At 39.4% G+C, this 23,086-nt stretch overlaps 1 protein-coding gene across 1 annotated transcript in view; it reads left to right on the top strand.

The window, feature by feature from the left end:
• Nucleotides 1-12,020: 12,020 nt before the first annotated feature.
• POLE2 (DNA polymerase epsilon 2, accessory subunit) overlaps nt 12,021-23,086 on the top strand; it is a 32,195-nt gene continuing 21,129 nt past the window's right edge. The window contains exons 1-6 of the mRNA XM_090271821.1: nt 12,021-12,108; nt 14,936-15,036; nt 16,581-16,656; nt 18,542-18,619; nt 18,751-18,844; nt 22,095-22,169. Coding sequence (XP_090127947.1) covers nt 12,041-12,108; nt 14,936-15,036; nt 16,581-16,656; nt 18,542-18,619; nt 18,751-18,844; nt 22,095-22,169 — 492 coding nt within the window. The 5' untranslated portion in view covers nt 12,021-12,040. The remainder of the gene's footprint in view (nt 12,109-14,935; nt 15,037-16,580; nt 16,657-18,541; nt 18,620-18,750; nt 18,845-22,094; nt 22,170-23,086) is intronic.

Genomic DNA, 23,086 nt, shown 5'->3' on the forward strand with positions numbered 1-23,086 from the left:
ATATATGTAAAGAAATTCATGCTATGTGGGATGAGAAGTATAGTAGAAAAGTAGACAAAAATACAGCAGAATAACAGGCAGGAAAGTTGTGATCTATCAAGTTCACAAAGGGAGACACCTGAGTTGTTTGTTTGTTTTTAACTCTAAAATGTGGGATGCAGCCAAGGAAACAGTTGGAATAGGGGATCACACAGCCTTGTTTGTCATGCTGAGCCTGAACATTAACTATAAGGCCAAAATGATCTTAAGCAGGGAGTGAATAATGTAACTCGGTTGTTAGAACATTTACTTTGCATGGTTGAGCAGTCAGGACTTAAGGCAGAAAGATAGATAGCACATAGCACTGCTCTGGTGTAAGCACTCAGCTAGGTGTTCAGTAAATGGTAGTAGCAGTGGTAGTAGTCATCGTTGTTATTAATATATGTAACCTCTGTCCCAGAAATCCTCTTTCCACCTGCAGTGGAATTCCAAAGCCCGCACCAAGATTTTTGTGAATTCTTAGAAGGTTTATAATCTCATAGTCCCCTTTGGCTTTAAACTCCTACTGCTACAGAAATAATTCCACTTACAGATTTATGGATATTCTCCCCATGGAGCATGCTAATTTTCTTCTCTGCAGCATTACCCTAGACATGAAATTCACAGCGTCCCCAACTCAGATTTGGGAAAGACAGGGGATGTTCCCAAGAGAAAGCAGAGTGTAAGCTAAGAACTAAAAGATGAATGGAAGTTGTTTAGGCAAACTGAGGTGAAGAGGGGGGAAAGTGTTCCTAGCAGATGGAACAGGAGAGAGAAAAAGAGATGCATTGTTCGCTTCATCCTAATATAAGGAGATCTGGAGCATTTTCAGTAGGGAATCGATATAATAAGAATTATGTTTTAGAACATTTATTCTGATGGCAAAATTGGTGTCCTAGTAAGGGCCCCACGTAAGGAGGAAGTGGATAGGTTTGAGAGATACTTAAAAGTAATTTCCTTAAACCAGAAGTTAGATCAAGATTTAATTAAACTGAGACTAAAATTTTTGGCAAGAATACTTCAGAAGTGATGTTGTGTATGTTATATTGCATTATAACAGTAACAATGTCAAATTAGCCCACTATTTGTGGCAAGTTTGACGCTTGGTTAAGGTGGTAACCTCTGAAGATTGGTTTTAAAATTAAGTTTTGCCTGTGTATTATTTGCTTCTGGTCTTTAGGGTGTTAATTGGAACCATGCAAATATCCTGTCCTTTTACCTAATGGTTTTAGCATTTTATATTCTTTTTTTTTAATTCTGTTTTGATATCTTTTTTTAAATTTATTTATTGTTTTTCTATTACAGTTGTCCCACTTTTTCCCCCATTTCTCGCCCCCTCCCAACCCACCCCTTCTCCCACAGTCAATCCCCACCTCATGGTACATGCCCATGTGTTATTTATACTAGTTTCTTTACAAATCCTTCGCCTTCCCCCTCTCCCCTGGTAACTGGTCTGTTCCTTGTTTACATGCCTCTGGCTCAGTTTCGCGGGTTTGTTTGTGTTGTTCATTGGTTTCGTGTATTAGGTGATATCATATGTATTTGTCTTTTGTTGCCTGGCTTATTTCGCTAGGCATAATTTTCTCTAGTTCCATCCTTGTTATCGCAAATGGCAGGAGTTCCCTTTTTCTTTCTGCTGCATAGTATTCCATGGTGTAAATATACCAAGGTTTTTTGATCCACTCATCTACAGATGGGCACTTAGGCTGTTTCCAGCACTTGGCTGTTGTAAATAGCGCTGCCATGAACATGGGGCTGCAAAAGTTCTTTTAAATTGAGATTTCAGGATTCTTTGGGTATAATCCTAGCAATGAAATTGCTGGATCAAAAGACAGTTCGTTGTTAGTTTTTTGAGGAAATTCCATACTGTTTTCCATAGTGACTGCACCTCCTCACTAGCACTTGTTGTTTGTTGATTTGTTGATGATGACAATTCTGACTGGTGTAAAGTGGTATCTCATAGTTTTTATTTGCATCTCTCTGATGGCTAGTGATGTTGAGCATTCTTTCATATGCCTATGGACCCTCTGTATGTACTCTTTGGAGAAGTGTTTGTTCAGGTCCTTTAACCATTTTTTAATTGGGTTGTCTGTCTTCTTGGTGTTGAGACATATAAGTTCCTTATATACTTTGGAAATCAATCCCTTGTCTGAGGTATCATTGGCAAATATGTTTTCCCATATGGTTGGTTCCCTTTTCATCTTGCTGAAGTCTTCTTTTGCTGAGCAGAAACCCTTTTCTTTGATTTAGTCCCATTTGTTTATTCTTTCCTTTATTTCCTTTGCCTTAGGAGATATATCAGTGAAAATATTGCTACGTGGGATATCTGAAATTTTCCTGCCTATGTTTCCTCTAGGACTTTTATGGTGTCATGGCTTACATTTAAGTCTTTGATCCATCTTGAGTTTATTCTGGTGTGTGGTGTAAGTTGGTTGTCTAGTTTCATTTTTTTGTGCATCCCTGTCCAGCTCTCCCAGCACTATTTGTTGAAGAGGCTCTTCTCATTCCATTTTATGTTCCTTCCCCCTTCGTCAAATATTAGTTGACCATATAGACCCGGGTTTATTTCTGGGCTCTCTACTCTGTTCCATTGATCTATATGTCTGTTCTTATGCCAGGACCAGACTGTTTTGATTACAGTGGACTTGTAGTATAGTTTGATGTCAGGTACTGTGATTCCTCCCACTGTGTTCTTCTGTCTCAAGATTGCTTTGGCTATTCGGTGTCTTCTTTGGTTCCATATAAATTTTTGAAGTATTTGTTATAGGTCTGTGAAATATGTCACTGGTATTTTAATAGGGATTGCATTGAATCTGTAAATTGCTTTGGGTAGTATGGACATTTTAATGATGTTGATTCTTCCCATCCATGAACATGGTATATCGTATCGTATCGGCAGCCGTCCGTCTCGAGAGATGATGGTGTAGCTTCTTAAGAGTCTATCTGCACCACCGAGAATGGTTGTGCAGTCCGACTCGGGAGTGACACGGTATCTGTCTCCTCCCGTGTTGAATCGACTCCAGTGAAGCTGAAGCTACAGAGCCTGGGCAGGGTGATATGGAGGGTCTGCTGTTGCCCATGCAGCAGACCCCCCCCTCTCTTCGCAGCTGAAGGATCCAAGGGAAAGACGGAGTCAATACAGCTTGGCTTCAGGTGCGCCGCAGGAGTTGCCGGTGTTGACTACAACGTCAAACCGCCTTAGGGACTCCGGCTCCGGATTTTCTGTCGGGGTTTACTCCCTTAGCCTTTCCCCTGAAGAGGTATGCTGCAAGGCAGCGGAGGTTTTTTGGAATCAGAGTTTTCCTTCTCTGATGTGCCCTGACTGGAAGATCGAACCAGCGACACTTAGCTCGCAGGCCGACGCTCAATCCACGGAGCCAAACCAGCCAGGGACATGAACATGGTATACACTTCCATTTATTTGTATCTTCCTTAATTTTTCTCTACAGTTTTCTGAGTATAGGTCTTTTATCTCTTTGGTTTAGATTATTCCTAGGTACTTTAATTTTTTTTGTTGCTATAGTAAATGGGATATTTTTTAGTTTCTGTCTCTGATATTTTATTATTGGTGTATAGAAACGCCTTCAATCTCTGAATATTGACTTTATACCCTGCTCTTTTGCTAAATTCACTTACTATGTCAGGTAGTTTTTTAGTGGAGTCTTTAGGGTTTTCTATGTACACTATCATGTCATCTGCAAATAATGACAGTTTTACTTCATCTTTTCCAATTTGGATGCCCTTTAATTCTTTTTCTTGTCTGATTGCTGTGGCTAGAACTTCCAAGACAATGTTTAATAGGAGTGGAGAGAGTGGATATTCTTGTCTTGTTCCTGATCTCAGGGGGAGATGCTTTCAGTTTTTGTCCACTTATAATGGTGTTGGCTTCAGGTTTCTCATATATGGCCTTTATTATGTTGAGCTTTGCTCCCTCTATTCCCATTTTGCTGAGTGTTCTCATCATAAATGGGTGTTGAACTTTAGCAAATGCTTTTTCCGCATCTATTGATATGATCATGTGGTTTTTGTCTTTCATTTTGTTTACATGGTGTATTCTGTTTATTGATTTGCGAATATTAAACCATCCTTGCATCCCTGAATGAATCCCACTTAACCACGGTGTATGATCTTTTTAATGTGTTTGCAAATATTTGGTTGAGAATTTTAGCATCTATGTTCATCAGCAATATTAGCCTGTAGTTTTCTTTCTTTGTTGTGTCTTGACCTCATTTTGGATTTAGGATAATACTGGCTTCATAGAAAGAGTTTGGGAGTCCTCTCTCTTCTTGGATTTTTTGGAATAGTTTGAGAATGGTAGGCATTAGTTCTTCCCTAAATGTTTTGTAAAATTTGCCTGTGAAGCAATCCAGTCCAGGGCTTTTGTGTGCTGGGAATTTTTTGATTACTGCTTCAATTTCACTCTTTGTTATTGGTCTGTTCAGGCTTTTTGCTTCTTCTTGGTTCAGTTCTGGAAGATTATGTTTCTATAAATTTGTCCATTTCATCTAGGTTGTCAAGTTTCTTGCCATACAGTTGTTTGTAATAATTTCTTACAATCCTTTATATTTCTGTGATATCTGTTGTGATTTCTCCTCTTTCATTTCTGATTTTGCTTAGTTGGGTCCTCTCTACTTTATCTTCATGAGCCTGGTTAAAGGCTTGCTGGTTTTGTTAATTTTTTCAAAAAACCAGCTCCTAGTTTTATTGATCTTCTGAATTGTTTGTTTCGTCCCTATGTCATTTAATTCTGCACTTATCTTGAGGATTTCCTTCCTTCTACAAGCTCTGGGCTTTGTTTGTTGTTGTTATTCTAGTTCTTGTAACTGTACGGTTAGATTTTTTTATTTGATTCTTCTATCCTTTTTATGTAGGCCTGTACTGCTATAAACTTTCCTCTCAGGACTTCTTTTGCTGTGTCCCATAGGTTTGGACTGTTGTGTATTCATCTGTTTCCAGAAACTTCTTGATTTCTTCCTTGATGTCATTGTTAACCCATTCATGATTTAATAGCATGTTATTCATTCTCCATGAGTTTGAATGTCTTTGAGTTTTTTTTCTTGAGGTTGATTTCCAGCGTCAAGGTTTTGTGACCTGAGAAGATGCTTGATATAATTTCAATTTTCTTGAATTTGTTGAGGCTTGTTTTGTGTCCTATCATGTGGTCTATCTTTGAAAATGTTCCATCTGCACTTGAAAAGAATGTATACTTTGCTTCTTTGGAGTGAAAGTTCTATATATATCAACTAAGTCCATTTGATATAGAGTGTTATTCAATGCCTCAATATCCTTGGTGTTTCTTTGCTCTGAAGATCTGTCCATTGTTGACAATGGGGTGTTAAAGTCCCCTACTATGAGTGTGTTGCTGTCTACATCTTTCTTGTAGTCTTCCAAGATTTTCCTCATATATTTGGGTGCTCCTATGTTGGGTGCACATATGTTTACCAGGATTACATCTTCCTGATGGATTTTTCCCTTAAGTATTATGAAATGTCCTTCTTTGTCTCTTTTTATGGCCTTTGTTGTGAAATCTGTTTTGTCTGATATAAGTATTGCTACCCCAGCTTTTTTTTCATGTCCATTTGCTTGAAATACTTTTTTCCATCCCTTCACTTTCAGTCTGTGTATATCTTTTCTTTCTTTTTTTTTCTGAGGTGTGTCTCTTGTAGACAGCATAAATGTAGGTCATCTTTTCATATCCATTCTGCTACCCTATGCCTTTTAATTGGAGTATTTAATCCATTTACATTTAAGGTTATTATTGACAGGTACTTATTCATTCCTTTTGTACCAGTGTTCCTCTCCCTCTCTCTTTTTCTTCTTCTTAAAGCAGGCCCTTTAGCATCTCTTGCAATACTGGTTTGGGGAAGATGTATTCTTTTAGCCTTCCTTTGTCTGGGAAACTCTTTATTTCACATTCCATTTTGAAAGAGAGCTTTGCTGGGTAGAGTATTCTTGGTTGTAGGCCTTTGTTTTTCATTGCTTGGAATATTTCTTGCCATTCCCTTCTGGCTTGTAGTGTTCCTGTTGAGAAATCAGCTGATAGCCTTATCAGACATCCCTTGTATGCTATTTGCTGTTTTCCTCTTGCTGCTTTTAGGATTCTCTCTTTGTCTTTGAATGTTGTCATTTTAATTATGATGTGCCTTGGAGTGGGCCTCCTTGGGTTCATCTTCATTGGGACCCTCTGTGCTTCCTGTACTTGTGAGACTTTTTCTCTTCTCGTGTTCAGGAAGTTTTCTGTCATTAGTTTTTCAAAGAGGTTTTCTATCCCTTGCTCCTCTTCTTCTCCTGGTATCACAATGATATGGATATTGTTGTGTTTCAAATTGTCCTGAAGCTCTCTTAGACCCTCTTAATTCTTCTTCGGCCTTTTTTCATTTTGTTGCACTGTCTGGGAATTTTTTCTACGTTGTCCTCTGCTTCATATAGCCTGCTTTTGATTGCTTCTACTGTGTTCTACAGTTCAGAAATTGTATTTTCATTTCTTCCTGGCTTTTACTGATAGTTTCTATGTCCTTTTTCATGCTGGTGTAGTAAGTCCCTTCTAGCTCTCCTGGAGTTCTTTGTAGTTTCCCTGGAGTTCTTTGTAGCTCCCATGGAGTTTGTTGTAGTTTTCTCTGATTTTGTTGAGTTCATTGAGGTTTCTCATTACCATTGTTTTGAATTCCAGGTCTGATAGTTTGCTTGCCTCTATTTCACCTATCTCTCCTTCTGGGAATTCCTCCTTTCCTTTTGTTGGGGTGTTATTTCTCCTTCTCCCCATTTTGGGTGGCTCTTCTTGTTGTTTCTGTTGTTAGATGACCTGCTTTTATTTCCTGCCTTTGTGGTGTGACCTTCTTATATATAGTTGTTGAGCTGCTGCCTCCAGCTGATGCCACTTGGGGGAGTAGCCTGCTTAAGAGATTTATCCTGTAGCAGTGGGTATGATTCTGCACTAGGATCTAGCCTGCTGCTCTCCCAGCTCTTTCTCCAGACCCAGCAACCAAAACTCTTACAAAGCATCTCTAGTTCACTTCACCCTCCTTTGGCCTCAGCCAGGGGCGAGTGCACTCCCTCATGCAGGCCAGGGGTGGGCGGGTCACAGGCTCTACTGTGCACCAGCAAGGGGCAGCAGTGGGCATACTGGTTGCGTGCCAGGGCGGGCAAACCCCAGATGCCTCTGTGCGCCATTGGGCAGGCCGTTTACGTGCCTGGGCGGGCGGGCTGAGGGCACCTCTGCTTGCCGGTGGGCAGTTTTCGCATTTTGTATTCTTATTCCTTCCATTTTTCTGCCCACAATAACCATTTGTTTCTTGTTTATCCTTCTGGTGGTTAAGAAAATACAGTCAATCTTTATTTTTGTGTTCTATATTTGCGAATTCACCTATTTACTAAAATTTCCTTGTAACACCCAAATCAATACTGGGGGCTGTCACAGTCACTTGTGAACATTTGCAGAACACTCAAAAATTTGTTGCCCATCACATGTTCCCAGGTGAATTTGAACAAGGTGATGTTCTGCTTTGTCATTCACCCCTTCTTATACTATTTTTTTTAAAGTGTCTTTTTGAGGTACATTTAGTGCCACAGTATCCACATTTTTCAATTTCTCTTTGTGATTTTGTTCAAAGTGGCCTCCAAGCATAGTGCTCATGGGCTGATTAGTGTTCCAAGGCACAGGAAGGCTGTGATGTGCCTCATGGAGGAAATAGATGTGTTAGATAAGCTTCTTTCAGGCACAAATCATAGTGCTGTGGGCCCTCAGTTTAATGTTCATAATTGATAATATATATTGAAGATGTCTTTAAACATAAGCACATGTAAAATAAGCTTATGTATATTGATGAGTTGATGAAAATGTTGTGAGAATAGGCTCATAGGAACCTCGGAACAATGATTGAGTACTCATAATCAATGTTGGTGACAACTATGCAGAATAAAGCTACCTGGAATAATGAGTATTGACTCTAAGTTAATCTATTTTTATACTACTTTGCAGTTTATTATCTTGGCATAGTTCTACATTCATAGAGAGTTTACTTACCTTTTTTAGTTTCATACTACAACATTTATTATTTTTATTTTTTATTTAAGAAGTTTTTAAAAATTATTTTATTATGCTATTACAGTTGTCCCAATTTTCCCCCTTTGCTTGCCTCCACCCAGGACCCCTGCTCCCTCAGGCAATCCCCACACCATTGTTCATGTCCATGGGTCATGCGTATAGGTTCTTTGGCTACTCCATTTCCTATACTGTACTTTACATCCCCGTGGCTATTCTGTAACTACCTATTTGTGCTTCTTAGTCTCCTCACCTCGTCACTCATTCCCTAATTCCTTCCTTGCATCTGTCAACCATCAAAATGCTCTCTGTACCTGTGATTCTGTCTCTGTTCTTCTTGTTTCCTTAGTTTGTTTTTTAGATTGAATTATTGATAGATATGTACTTATTGACATTTTATTGTTCTTAGTTTTGACCTTCTTTTTCTTATAAGTCTCATTAACATTTCATATGTAGTGCTTTGGTGATGACGAACTCCTTTAGTTTTTTCTTGTCTGGGAAGCTCTTTATCTGTCTTTGATTCTAAATGATAGTTTTGCTGGGTAGAGCAATCTTGGTTGCAGGTCCCACTCTTCATGACTTGGAATATTTCTTTCCAGTCCCTTCTAGCCTGAAAAGTTTCTTGTGAGAAATAAGTCAACAGTCTTATGGGAAATCCTTTGTAAGTAATTATCTGCTTTTCTCTTGCTGATTTTAAGATTCTCTCTTTATGTTTAACTTTTGGCCTTTTAATTATGATGTGTCTTGGAGTGGGCCTCTTCGCATCCATCTTGTTTTGGACTCTCTGTGCTTCCTGAACTTGCATGTCTATTTCCTTCAACAAATTAGGAAAGTTTTCTTTCATTATTTTTTTCAAATAGATTTCCAATTTCTTGCTCTTTTTCTTCTCCTTCTGGCACTGCTATGATGCGAATATTGGAATGCTTGAAGTTGTCCCCCAGGCTGCTCACACTATCCTCATTTTTTTAGATTTTTTTTCTCTTGTGGTTCTGATTGTTTCTTTGTTTCTTTATGTTCTAAATCATTGATTTTATTCTTGGCTTCATTTACTCTACTGTTGTTTCACTGTAATTGTTCTTTATTTCAATTAGTGTATCCTTCACTTCTGACTATTTTTTATGGTGTTGAGGTCCTAAGTTCCTTGAGCATTCTTATAACCAGTGTTTTGAACTCTGTACCTGATAGATTGCTTATCTCCATTTTGTTTAGCTATTTTTCTGAAGTTTTGATCTGTTTTTTCATTTGGGCTATATTTCTTTGTCTCTTCATTTTGGCAGCCTCCCTGTGTTTGTTTCTATGTATTATATAGATCTGATATGACTCCTGTCTTGGTATCATGGCCTGATATAGTAGGTGTCCTGTAGGGTTCAGTGGCACAGCCTCCCCTATCACTCAAGCTGAGTACTGGAGGTGCATCCTTCATGTGGGCTGAGTACATCCTCCGCTTGTAGTTGAGCTTTGGTTGCTTTTGGCTGGTCAATGAGAGGAATTTACCCAGGTCACTCAGCTTCAAGGATTGACTGTGACCACTTACCACCAACCTTCGCCCTCCATGGAGGATCAGCTGTGCAGGGGCAGGGCGGTTGTGCTCTGACATGGTCTGTAGCTGTCCACTGGGTGCTCAGGCCCTGGAGTTTCCCAGGTGGGTGCAGGCCAAGGTCAACCCCCACCTGTGTTTTGCTGGGGGAACCCTGCCTGAGCTATAAAGCAAACTGAGATGGCTGCTACTTGTGCTGGGCTTGGAGATTCCCAGGCAAAACCAAGCTGTGAATCTAAGTTGTCTGATGGTAGTTCTAGGCCAGGAGCTCACTGTGGCCAGCTGTTGGTTGTTTGATAGAATTTAGGAAATTTTTGGATGTTTTTTGTCTTTATATTATACTGAAAATATACAGAAAACTGGGTCAAAAATCACTTTTCTCTATGATGTTATGTTACCAATTTAATATACAGTAAGGTATTTTGGTCTGGGTATGCTTTTAACTTTATTTTTTCTTTTATATATTTTGAAAATGTTAAACATCATTGTTGACAGTTAAACCTCTCACTACAAAGGAAATTCTCACTGCCATCCTTATCCCTTCCTGCCCTTTATGGTTAACTATGTTTTTAGTATCTAGTGTAATATTCCAGAGGGTTTTTTAAAAAGTATATTTTATTATGTTGTTACAGTAGTTCAAATTTTTTCCCCTTTGCTCCCCTCTGCCCAGTAACCCCCTTCCCTCCAGCCTTACTTCATGTCCATGGGTCGTGCATATAAGTTCTTTGACTTCACCCTTTACTATATCATTCTTAACATCCCCGTCTATTTTGTACCAACAGATTATGCTTCTTAGTCCCTGCACCATTTCCCCATTACTCCCCCACACCCCTCCCAGCTGATAACCCTCCAAATAATCCCCATAGCTATGATTCTGTTCCTATTCTGGTTTGCTTGGTTGGATTGTGTTTTTATTTTTTAGATTCAGTTGTTGATAGTTGTTTGTTGTCATTTTAGTGTTCATAGTTTTGATCTTCTTTTTCTTAAGTAAGTCCCTTTGACATTTCATATAATAATGGCTTAGTGAAGATGAACTCCTTTAACTTCACCTTGTCTGGAAAGCACTTCATCTGCCCTTCCATTCCAAATGATAGCTTTGCTGGTTAAGAGTAATCTTGGTTGTAGGTTGCTTCTCATCACATTGAATACTGCTGGCCAGTCCCTTTCTGACTGCAAAATGTCCTCTGAGAAATCAGTTGATAGTCCTATAGGCACCCCCCCCCCCATAGGCAACTCTCCACCTCTCTCTTGCTGCCCCCAGGACTCTGTCTTTATCTTTCACCTTTGGCATCTCAGTCGGGTTTTTTTTTTTTTTTTTCTTAATCCTCACCCTAGGAAAGATTTATTGATGAGAGAGAAAGAAACATGGATGTGAGAGCGAAACATCCATAGGTTGCCTTGCAGAGGTGCCCTACTGGGGATCCAACTGGAAACTTAGTATGTGCCCTTACCTGTAATCAACCTGTGACCTTTTGGTCCATAGGATGATGCTCCAACCAACCAACCCACACGGACCAGGGCCAGAGGTTTTTTTCTAAATGCAAAAGCAAGTACATGTACACACACACACACACACACACACACACTTCCCCTCCTTTACCATACCTTTTTTTTTTTAAATTTATGTTAACCATATAGCCTGGAAGTTAACATACAACTCAAAATCATCCTCATGTTTTATAAGACTGCGTGTTCACCTACAAACATTCCATGGTTTTATTTAACTCATTGGAGCAAGCCTTTTGAAGTGTGGCAGATTAACAGTCTACTTGCTGGTATCAGATTGAGTTCAAATCCTAGCTCCACCACTTTCTGAAACTTTCATTTTGATCCAGCCATCTACCGTCTTGGTGTCTCAGTTTTCTCATCTGTAAAATAAGGATGTTGATAAAATAGCACACAACTCATTAGAATTTATGACCATACAGCAATTAATACATTCACAGCATTTGTGACAAGTTTATGGCGCATAGGAAACCCTCAGTGTAAATAAAAAGCAGGGCAGGTGGGAATGATAGTGATTTTTAGCAATTTTGAGGGAATATCGGGGAAAACTAGGTGGCAACACAGAGTACTTTCGGGGCCTGTGATAAGTACGCAAGGAACCCTAGGTCCGCGGTGAGCTCGACCAGAATCATGTAAGATCTAGGGCAGCGCTGAGAGTGGCTCATCGATGCACCTGGGATGAGGTAAGCACATTTTTAACCAGACACAGGGAACGAGGCTCACGTCCTTCGGTCTACGGCAAAAAAGGAGTTCAGAGTCCTGTCCTCCTTCAGCCCACAGAGTGTGGGAGGGACTGCAGCCGCCAGGCACGAGAAGCCGGAGTACTTTGCGCCAGGGAAGCAGAGTACATAATCCTCGCGGGCCGGAGGCCGGCCGGGACAGGGGCGGAGCGCCCCCGGGAAGGGGCGGGGCCGCGCCGGTGGCGCCAAAACGTGAACATGGCGCCGGAGCGATTGAGGAGCCGGGCGTTGTCTGCCTTCAAGCTGCGCGGCTTGCTGCTCCGGGGGTGAGTGGCTCGGGCAGCTTGCGGAACCGGAGGGGAGAGCCAGGGCCAAGCTACCGCGCGGGGCAGCGCGACTTTCCGTGCACCGGGAGAGGATTTGACCTTAAATGGCAGAGACCCTTAAAAAGCTCTAAGAAGCTAAGTGTTTTTGGCACGGTGGTCAGGCTGCGATGCCTTCCTAGGTTTCTCCGACGTTGGCACAGAGTCGGAAAGTTTCTCCCAGGCGGGACGAGGCTCCCCTCCTGCAGGTGCCAAACTGTGTCGCAGCAGCGGTTTGTTAGCACTGTGAGTTCGGCACCTGTCAGCCATGAATTCTTTGCCTCTGTAAAATGGGGATCAGAGCTGTGCTACGGAGACATCAAACGAAAGACCTGGGAAAGCCCATATGCACGTCAGTAGCTGTCAACTTATATTATTGCAGAAATTGTAGGTCCTGGCACCTTCTCAGTTTTGAATCAGGTATTATTCCAGAGACAGTTCCTGGAGAGTTAAAAAATGGGTAGGTTTGAAGCATGTATCTAGCTCTCCTCCTGGGTGATATATTTTTCTTTTTCTTCCCTTCTCTTCCTCCCTTCCTTCCTCTCCCTCCCACCCTTCCTTCCTTCCTTCCTTCCTTCCTTCCTTCCTTCCTTCCTTCCTTCCTTGACTTTATTTAGAACTTTTCTGATAGGTTTCCTGGCCATATCTGTGTTTTCTAGGACCTACAGAATGAACCTTTCCACGATCTTTCTTACTAAATCTGCTTTAAAAAAAAATACATCTTCAAATACCTGCCAGATGGGATATACTTTTCTGTACCAAATTTTCATTACTCTTGTTGTGTGTGAAGAGTTTTGTTTCGTTGTTTTTGTAATGATGAGTTTTATGGGACTTTCAACTTTGCCTTTGGGTTAGTGGTTAACAAGGGCAAAAGTGGATATGCTCTGGGAGAAAATAATGAATTTTATTCACTTGATCCCTGACATTTTGAAAATATGAGCAACTGATCAGTTTTTCTCTCTTTTCACTTAGAATTTGACCTAATGTTAAGCTATCATTCATTAATTACCTAATTGTCAGAAATACACTGAAATCTATTAGCTGAAGAGCACTGTACTGTGGTAAGAGAGTAAAGAAAGTAAGACACTGTGGAGCTTCGGAGGCAGCTAGTGCATTCGTTATTTATTGCTGCATAACAAATTATACCAAAACTTAAAAGTTTCAAACAGCACACACTTATATTTTCTCACATTTCCCGTGGGTCAGTCATAAGCAGGCTTAGCTGGGTCCTCTGCTTCCAGGTCTCACAAGGCTGTGGTTGGGTTGGGATCATCTCAGATGTCAATTGGGTAGAATTCACTTTCAAGTTTTTCAGTGCTTGGTAGTATTCAGTTCCTCCCGGACTGTTGGGCTGGGCCTCAGTCCTTGCTGGCTGTTGGTTGGAGCCCACCCTTAGTTCCTTGCCGTTTGGGCCTCCCCAGCATGGCAGCTTGCTTTATCAAACCCAGTAAGAGAGAGCCTGCTCGCAAGATGGAAGTCACAGTCTTTTGTAACCTAATCATTGAAGTGACATACTGTCACTCATAAAATTTTAGTTTTAAAATCACAATACAGTAAATTATTATCCCAAGTCACTAGGTTCAGCTTACATTCAAGGGGAGGGGATTGCACATGGATGTGAACCAGGAGGCATGGATTATCAGAGGTTATCTTAGAAGTCTGTCTACCATGGATATTAAATAATTCACAATTATTGAATTTCAATTGTGAAAAGTATTTGAGGAAAGAAGTGCTAGTATAGTGTATACTTGGGTGTATAAATGCTGTGGAGTCATTGGGGCTTTATTGAAGATTGGTTTGAGCTGAGTTTTAAAGGATGAGCAAGATTTGACTAGGTGAGGAAAAGAGTGGGAGGGAAATGACCATTTTAAGACCCTGAGGCAGGAGAGTACCAGAAAATTTCAGATACTGGATGAGTCTAAAGAGAGTAGGCAGGACCACATCCTGTATAGCTTTATGGCCTTTGGTCTATCCTAAGAGCTATCCCAAGAGTCACCCAAAATGTATGTGATTTTAGGGACTCAACATGAAATTCTTATGGTGTGCTTAGCACTCTGCCAAGGGATGACACAGTTCCATTTCTCAAGGAGTATCATTTATTGATATAATAAGTCGGAGATACGTGACACCCACACATGAAACAATCAACAAGCAACCTGAGATACAAAACAATTAGTGTGATGAATATAATAGTATTGACATAAAGTATAAAGTTGTGTGCTGCCAAGTATAGAATGGCATGTAATTAGCTAATTGTTTAACACAGTGCTCATTCTGAGCACTATTGGTATTTAAATCAGGGATTCATGTAGTAATTTTTTAAACTTCAGCTTTATTGAGGTTCTTTTTTTTTTTGGTTGGGGAGATTCATATAATTTAATGAGTGTTGCTTAAATGCTTGTTATGTTCAGGACACTGAAGCAGATGAAGGTTTGCCTTGAATGTAAGGTAATAAATTGCATGAGGCTAATATAATGTATCAGTTCTAAGGTATATAAAAGTGAGATTTTTAACAATTTCAAGATGGAAGGGGAGATTGCAGCAGGTAGAGCTGGTCTAGTAAGGCTTCTTAAAAGAAGGATGTGATTTGGGGCTTTAAGAATGGTTGGGTTGACAGGGCACAGAAGGAAGAATTTGTTCAGTGCTAGAAAGGTAGCTACTGCTTGCAGGGAGGAGTGAGAGGATCTTGATTTCAATGCCAGAATGATGAGTGTTTGCCGGTTTTTGTCATAAATCTTTTAACCTTAATTACCAATCACCTGCCTCATCTTTTCTTGCTCTCTCTTATCAGTGAAGCTATTAAATACCTCACAGAAGCTCTTCAGTCTGTCAGTGAAGTAGAGCTTGAAGATGCACTGGAAAAAATCATCGATGCAGTTGAAAAGCAACCCCGTAAGTAACATTCTGTTGGCTCTTAAGTTGTTAATTACTTCTTTAGCCGTATAGAACTTATAGATTTATAGATTTAAGTGGAAGTTGAGGAGTCAGTATTTTTTTTAGAGATTTGTTTATTTATTTATTTTTAGAGAGAGGGCAAGGGAGGGAGAAAGAGAGGGAGAGAAACATCGATTGATTGTGTCTTGCACACACCCTGACCTGGGATCAAACAGCAATCCAGGTGTGCACCCTGACCTGAAATCGAACTGCAACCTTTCTCTTTGTGAGACGATGTCCAACCAACCAAGCCACATGGGTTTGGGCGAAGATTGAGTATTAAGATATCCCAGTCTTATGGAACACACCCCTGGAAGTACTTCTTCCCAAGGGGTAACTTCTAGTTCCTTTGGAACCTCAGTACATTCCTTAGAGACGCTTTTACAGTTCTTCCCCATCATGGAGCTGTCCCCACCACGTTTCTGCACTTACCTTCTGATTTTGATCTGGTCCTTTATGGTCACTTTTGTCTTGCTGCATGCATATAACTTTGGCTTACTTAACTTAGGTACTCTTAAAATGGGGGGTGGGGTAAGTGAGCAGGGCTAACTCCCTTCTTGCTTCAGCCTTTCTTCAGGGATCTTTTTGTTAAGTACTTAGCCTTTTGCCACAATTTTGGGCTTACAAAGGAGGAATGCCCTTCTAAAAAAAAAATGTCCACTGTTTCTAGAGCACTGAAGGAGAGAAGTGGGTGCAGCTTGCTTGCATATGGTAGATAGATGTCAGTTTCTTCTATTATATAGAAAGAGACCTGTTTTATGATACAGGAAAATTTGCTATTATATTTCATTTTCATTTCTAAAGGCAGAATTTTAAATAGAACTTTGCTTTCAAAAATTCCTTTATAGTTGAAAATTTAGGAAATGATTAAATTTAGAAAATTAGTATTTGTAAAATTAAGATGGCACATATTTTGCCTGAGAACATACCAAAGTGGTTAAGGGTGCCCACTTTGGAATCAGGTTTGGGTCTGTGTTGCTCTTCAGTCCTTTTGGCTATGTTCTCGGTCAGGTAGTTCAACCTCCCAAAGTTGCACTTTCCCCATCTGTAAGATATGGGCATATGAACATCAATCATAGAGTGTCTCTAATGGGAGAATGCTGGTAAAGTACTGAGCACAGTGCCACACACACATTTACTAAGGGCTTAATAGATAGTAGCTGTTACTGTTAGTATTGTTACTATCATGGCACGTGATAAAAACTTACACAAATGTAAACTTATTAAACTTAGGAGCTTACAATGTTACTAAACAATATTTAGAACTGTAGGGCATATGACTATATTAAGGTACTACAAGTGTACGTATTTGAGTGTGGAAAATTAAGGCATTTGAGGTTTGGCTTTTGTTAAAGTTCTAATATTTTTTTCCTTCTAAAAACTATGTAATGAGAACCCCCAGGTTAGTATCTGCAGATTATTTGTAGGAAAAAAAGCTATCTGTGGGAAGAACTAATTTTTACACCTGTTTTTAAAATTTGACTTTGAAATTCTCTTTTCAGTGTCATCCAACATGATTGAACGATGTGTAGTGGAAGCCGCGGTCCAGGAATGCAGTCAGTCAGTAGATGAAACCATGTATGTGGAAAAAATGAGCTTTCCCCCCATGTTGGAGCTGTTATTGAGTGCTTATTTTAAATTATTTTCATGGGGAAATTACAGCATTTCTATAGTGGTTACTTCCTAGTGTTTCCTTTAAAGTGATAGCCTGCATTAGAAACCTCATTATTAAATGACTCATCTTTACTCTTTTTTCCTAGGATTTGAGATCATTGTGTATTTTGTACCATGACTACTTTTTACCTCTTATCCAACATTATATTCTGTAGGTTATAAATGAATTGAATTGAATATTCAGAAATATAATTCACTTTTGCTCTTAGGAAAGTGCTGAACCCAGAGAAGTTCAGAGACTTAACTTGGGTCACATGGTGAATGGCAAATGAGATAGAACCTTAGTTTTATGACTTTCCTCCACTTCGTGCTATTAGAGCTTAGGAGTTTACATGGCAATCATTTTCCTGGGTTGTAGTTCTTTAAGTGTCCCCCTTCTTTCCTCCTTTTTGAATATGACACTTCTTTGCAAAGTCACAGGGTTTAACTGGGAGAAAAATATCTGGGAAAATTTGTTCCCTATTTAGGGCAATGGAGATAACTGAAAGGAGTCATTACTCTCATTTTGGTCAGTAGTTTTAGTTCCCTGTCAGAATTAAGAGCTGCTAAAACAATAGAGAAAGTGTGAAATTTTAACTTTATCATTGGAAACTTGGTATTTAAGATACTAGAGTATAGTGATGTGCCCTTACAGCCATCAGTAAAAATTCAAAATAATTATATCAAAGTGTAAAGATGATAGTTATAAAATAGACATTAAAGTTATCAGTTGTTTCTGTCCAGCTATTGATATCTATTTATATGTTCCAGTCAGCCAATGTAGAGATCCAGTAGGGACTGAATGGTAAACAATCTTTACAACTTCATCTGTCAAAAAGTCGTATTATAGTATGAGAGAAGCTCTCATTTTTATAGATGAAGAAATACCATAATGAGTTCAATAACTTGCTAGAAAATGGAGGAGCTGTGCATGCATTCTAGGTTTTCTTCAAGTCCAGGATTCTCTACTACTCTATACCTAACGCTACCACCAGGGTAGTAGGAACATTTTGGACCATTTTCAGTTTCAGAGATAAAGAGATAAAATTTTATGGACCAATATGGGTATGTTATTAACAGTATTGAAAGTAAAATTATCTTCTTGGTTTGGCTTCTTTAACTGTAAGTGTCAAGGATGTGACCAAAATTTGGGGAGGGCTTCTTTTTCTATTTTACACTGTTTTCTAAGACTTTTTGCACAATATTTTGGAATAAAAATTGTTGAAAAATTAATCTTATCCTTTAATAATATTGTAACTCATAAAAGTACTACATATGGGGAAAGATTTTTTTCAACTATGACTTTTTATACGTAAATGTTCTTTTTCAACACATGATGTTCTTAATTAGAAGTTAACTTGTTAATTTTTTTGTTTGCTTGGAATACTGGCAGAGAAGAAAACACAGGCTAAACCTTTGACTCCCATATTATTATTTTTTTTTTATATTATTTATTTATTTGTTTGTTTATTTTATTTTTAGAGAGGGGGGAAAGGAGAAAGAGAGGGAGAGAAACATCACTGTGTGGTTGCCTCTCACTCGCACCCCCAACTGGGGACCTGACGTGTAACCTAGTCATGTACCCTGACTGGGAATCGAACCAGCAACACTTGGTTCGCAGGCCGACGCTCAATCCACTGAGCCACAGAAGCCAGGGTCATATTATTTTTGATGCTATGAGAAATTGTGTACATGACCTGTAAAAAAAGTATCTGTGTGTGACATAAGGTTATAATGCAAGTTTTCATGTTCATCTAGAATACGCATGTTTTAGTAAATGAGGTCTATGTTTTTGTGGGATGTTTTTCAGAGAACATATTTTCAATATCATAGGAGCATTTGACATTCCACGCTTTGTGTACAATTCAGAAAGAAAAAAATTTCTTCCGTAAGTATTCCATCTATTGATTTTAAGCTAATTTCCAAGTGTACATTTTTTCAGAAGGTATGTAGTCTCATATTTCATTTGTCCTACTTTGTGTATTCTGATAGTCATAAATAGGTATTCCTTTCTTGTAGTCTATTAATGACCAACCACCCTGCACCGAATTTATTTGGAACAGCAAGAGATAAAGCAGAGCTATTTCGTGAACGATACACCATTTTGCACCAGGTAAGTTGTCGGGGGTGGGGCAGGAAGAGACCATTTCAGTTTAGGTAAGACTTGGAGATAACTAAGGGATGGAATTTTGTAATCTATAAAGTTTTTCATTCAATAGGCTGTTACTGAGCTCTCTATGTTTGAGACCTTGTAAGGGATTCGGAAATAAAAGAGATACTTTCCCCTTAGCAATCATGATAATGATAAAAATAGTAGCTAACATTTATTACATGCTTTTGATATGCCAGGCACTGTTTATCACTTTATGGACATTATTTAATCATCATAATATCAATGTATGTATAAATGCTATTATTCCCATTTTACAGATGAGGAAACTGAAATCTAGAGAAGTTTAGTAACTTGCCCAAAGATCGTAGTAAGTAGAGACAGGGTTTTAATCCAGTCTGTCTGACTCTGAAGCTCAATTTTTGCCTACAACTCTAGACTACTTTCAGGCAGCTTATTGTCTATGAAATTAAAGACATTTGCACGAATAAAATATAAAGTAGAATTTTACACATACTGTACAAGAGTTACAAACAGAACTCACTCAGTGGAAATATCAGGGAAGTCTTCATGGAAATGATGACACTCGACATGGGCATTGATTGCTTTGCTCTTGAGGCAGTGGGGAAATGTGATGTGAACACAGACACAGCAAAAGGAAAATGTGGACTCTGTTCAGGATATAATGAATAATCAGTCCACTTTGTGTGGAGAGGAAGGCTCTTGAAGAGAAGCATTATGGGATAACTTGGAAAGGCAAGTGAGAGCTAAATTGTGGGTGTGCCTTGGATGGCATTCTTGGGAGTTGGGACTCTGTTCTCTTGGTATAAGGAGCCTTGTAATACCAGAGAGACTCAATCACAGCTGGGTGGGGTTATTTTTTGTTTTTGTTCTTTTTTAGCACTTCTACCAGAATATTTTTGGGTGAGCTAGAGTGTGAGAGAAAACTCACAAGAGTCTGTGGTATTAGTCCTGGCATAAATGATAGCCAGGATGAAGGAAATGGCAAGTGACGTAGACTAGGGGACAGCACTGGAAGCCATAGTTCAGTGTGACTGGCTGGATGTGAAAGAGAAGGGCGAGAGTGAAGATTCAAAGATAGTTATGGTTTTGAATCTGAGAGAGTACAATGGTAGAATAATGGTAATATGTTAACAAATAGGGATAAGAGAATGTTTGAGGAAGATGATGACAGGTTCTGTTTTAAACATTTAAATTTATAGTGGGTATCAGGTAAAAGGTTTGTCTGGACCAAAGAAATCCATCTGGTAGAGAGAAATTTAGGGTACATCTGCGTGCAGTAATAGGGGTGGGATCCTGAGAGGAACAGGCAATAGAAAAAGGAAGAGGATAGAAACTGGGCGCCAGGCTAGGATGGTGTTATATGGCAGACGCAAAAATGTTCAAGGAATAAACCCTTTTAAAAAAAGGAAAAAAAAAGTTCGAGGAGAGGACTGGCAACAGGCATAGCAGTGAAAAGGCTGGAGAATGAGCACCAGGATATCTGTTCTGACTTCCTTCCATTGCCTGCATAATGCTGCCAGGTTGACCTTCCTGAGATCTAGCTCTAATCATGTCATGACTTGGCACGGAATTCTTTCCAGGAAGTCTATTGAATTAAATACAAATTATACATAATATTTGAGATGTCACACATTTTTGGCCTTATCTCTACTTTTTCTCTAATCATACCATGCTGGGGCCAAAACTGAAGACTGGAATTATTGTTTTTTTTCCACTGTTCTGTGACTTTGCTTAGACTATTCCCTCTCTAGACAGCTCTTCCCTCTTTTCTCTATTGTTGAAACCCTCCTAATTCTGGAAGACTCCTCTCAAATTCCTCTTCTGGGGCCCTTCTTGATCTTCAGTTTGTTGCAGTCTCTTCTTGCTTTAAACCACTGACTACTCATTAGTTCCCCTATGTCCCTTCCTAGAGTTGGCCCTGTCTTACATTTGAGGTTCTTATCCCTGTTATCAACTGCAGACTCCTTGTTTGTTTCCTCTACCCCGTTTGGCACAGTGCTTTTCACAGAGAAGATGCTCAGTAAATACATTTCTCTTTTTAAAAATTATGTTTTAAAGCCTTTTATATTATTCTGAGTATGTCACTTAACCTCTGAGCCTCATTTTTTTCTCATCTGTGAAATAAAAGGGTTACATTTTATTTTAGCCCATTCATATTTTCATCACAATTGTCTTCCTGAAAGAAATCTGATTTTATTGTTATTTTACTTCAAAATCTTTGTTTTCCATTGTCTATAAGACAAACTTCTTTGCTTGGCATGCAAAGTCTTGCACTGTCAGGGCTCTTTTATTGGAGGTTACAGAAACTCAAATGGACTGAAACAGAAAGAAGTCTGGAGGTCCAACTGTTTCAAGCATGGGTTGATCCAGGTGCTCACACAACATCATGAGACATCTACCTCTTTCCATCTCCCAGCAACTTTTAACATTCATTTTATATTCTAACAAGTTCTGAGGTGACAGAGATGGCCACTAGTAACCTTAGCAACACTTTCTTTTTGGCGCAGCTTGAGGCCCTTGCTCAGTCCTGAACCAATCACTGACCAAAGACGTGGAGTACTTTGATTCATTAGGCGTTGGTGGCCTGCTTATAGAAGGGGGAAGGGGCATCAACTCTACCTAAAGTACACGGACCCACAAGGGTATGGAGGGTTTTCCAAACAGAGGCTCCAGCTAATCTCTTGCCTTGTCTGACATTCTGCCTCACACACCTCATGCTCTAACTGTATTAAACTTTGTAACAGTTCCTGAATACTCCTTTACTCTTATAACTTTCTTGTGATACAACCCTTCCTCTGCCAGAAGTGTCTCAGCCTCCTTTTGATTCCTACTAGCAAAATCTTTTTTATCATTTAGAATCTTGTTAAATGGCCCCTTTGTTTTTTTGTTGTTGGTTTTTTTTTTTGTATTGTGACCTGTTGGTACTCTGTCTCACTGGCCCCCATTCCCTGAGGATAACAACTTGGTTTGTTGCCTTCATGCCTGCAGGCCAGAGTGTGCTGCTGCCAGGTACACAAGAGACTGTTACAAATTTTTTAATAATTTTATTTTTATTTAAAAAATTATATTTTTAGACTTCTACATCAAGTTATGTGGGTTTTCAATTTTGTTGAGAGTATATAATAGTAACATTAAAATTAAGGACAGTGTGTTGTCAGGGTACTATTTGAATAAATCTTAGTTTTAAATGTCTGCTTCAGTAATTCATGTGAATCTTTCTTTCTTATAGAGGACCCACAGACATGAATTGTTCACTCCTCCAGTGATAGGCTCTCATCCTGATGACAGTGGAAGCAAATTCCAGGTTAGAACATTATCCTAGTTATTTAGGGGGGTTAAGTATATAAGTTTAATATTTATTGCCTATTCTAATTTATTGAATTTTTAATGAAAATGAACCACTAGTAACTGTTTAACTAGCTAACTGACCTGTGCATGTCTACTGTTGACAAAGTCCATGCCTGTGTCCTGGGCCCTACAAATCTCTAATAAAAGCAACGATTTCCCTCTTTGGAGCAGGCCCTGAGACTGTGGTAACCCCCAGATAGTCTCTGGCCACAAGACAGATCCCTAGTCCTCCTGGTCTATTTGCTATATACTACACTAGCTTCTGTCCAACTCTCAACATTACCCTTTGCCCTTACTCTTAATCCAAAATGCTGGTCCTTGTTCAGCCCATCCGTCTAGTGACCACTACACACTTGTTCAACTAAAATGGACTATATCAGTTGGAGTGATAACTTTATATGGGCGCTAAAGAAACAACATTGATAGAACAAACGAGAAAGCACAGATAAGCCATAGGGCTCTTGGGACCCAAGGTGCAGAGGTGAGAAGGAGAGTTCTTCTCATGTGTGCACCTTCCACTTTTATATACTCTTATACCTCGGAAAGTGATTACCAACCAGCAGTGTTGCTTTTGTTCCAGCAACACACCTGATCAGTGTCAGTCCATCTGTGGCTCTGTTCCCCTCTTCAGCACACAGAACCCTCTGGGGGATAGTCCTTAGCTACTTGTGTCTGGGCCCCACCATTTCTGCAAGGTATCAAATAGGTTTTGACGAGACCCACTCTCTTCTAAGGTTCAAATTCTCTACCAAGTTAGATCAGAAATCATGATGATAAATAATCATAGATACTAAAACAATAATACCAGATAATGCTCAAATTATGTTTGATGACATCATAAGGACAACATTTACAGTATTTGACAGTTTCTGT

The sequence above is a fragment of the Furipterus horrens genome, unplaced genomic scaffold, assembly GCF_987537825.1.
Source record: "Furipterus horrens unplaced genomic scaffold, mFurHor1.1.pri manual_scaffold_3, whole genome shotgun sequence".
Classification (NCBI taxonomy): domain Eukaryota; kingdom Metazoa; phylum Chordata; class Mammalia; order Chiroptera; family Furipteridae; genus Furipterus; species Furipterus horrens.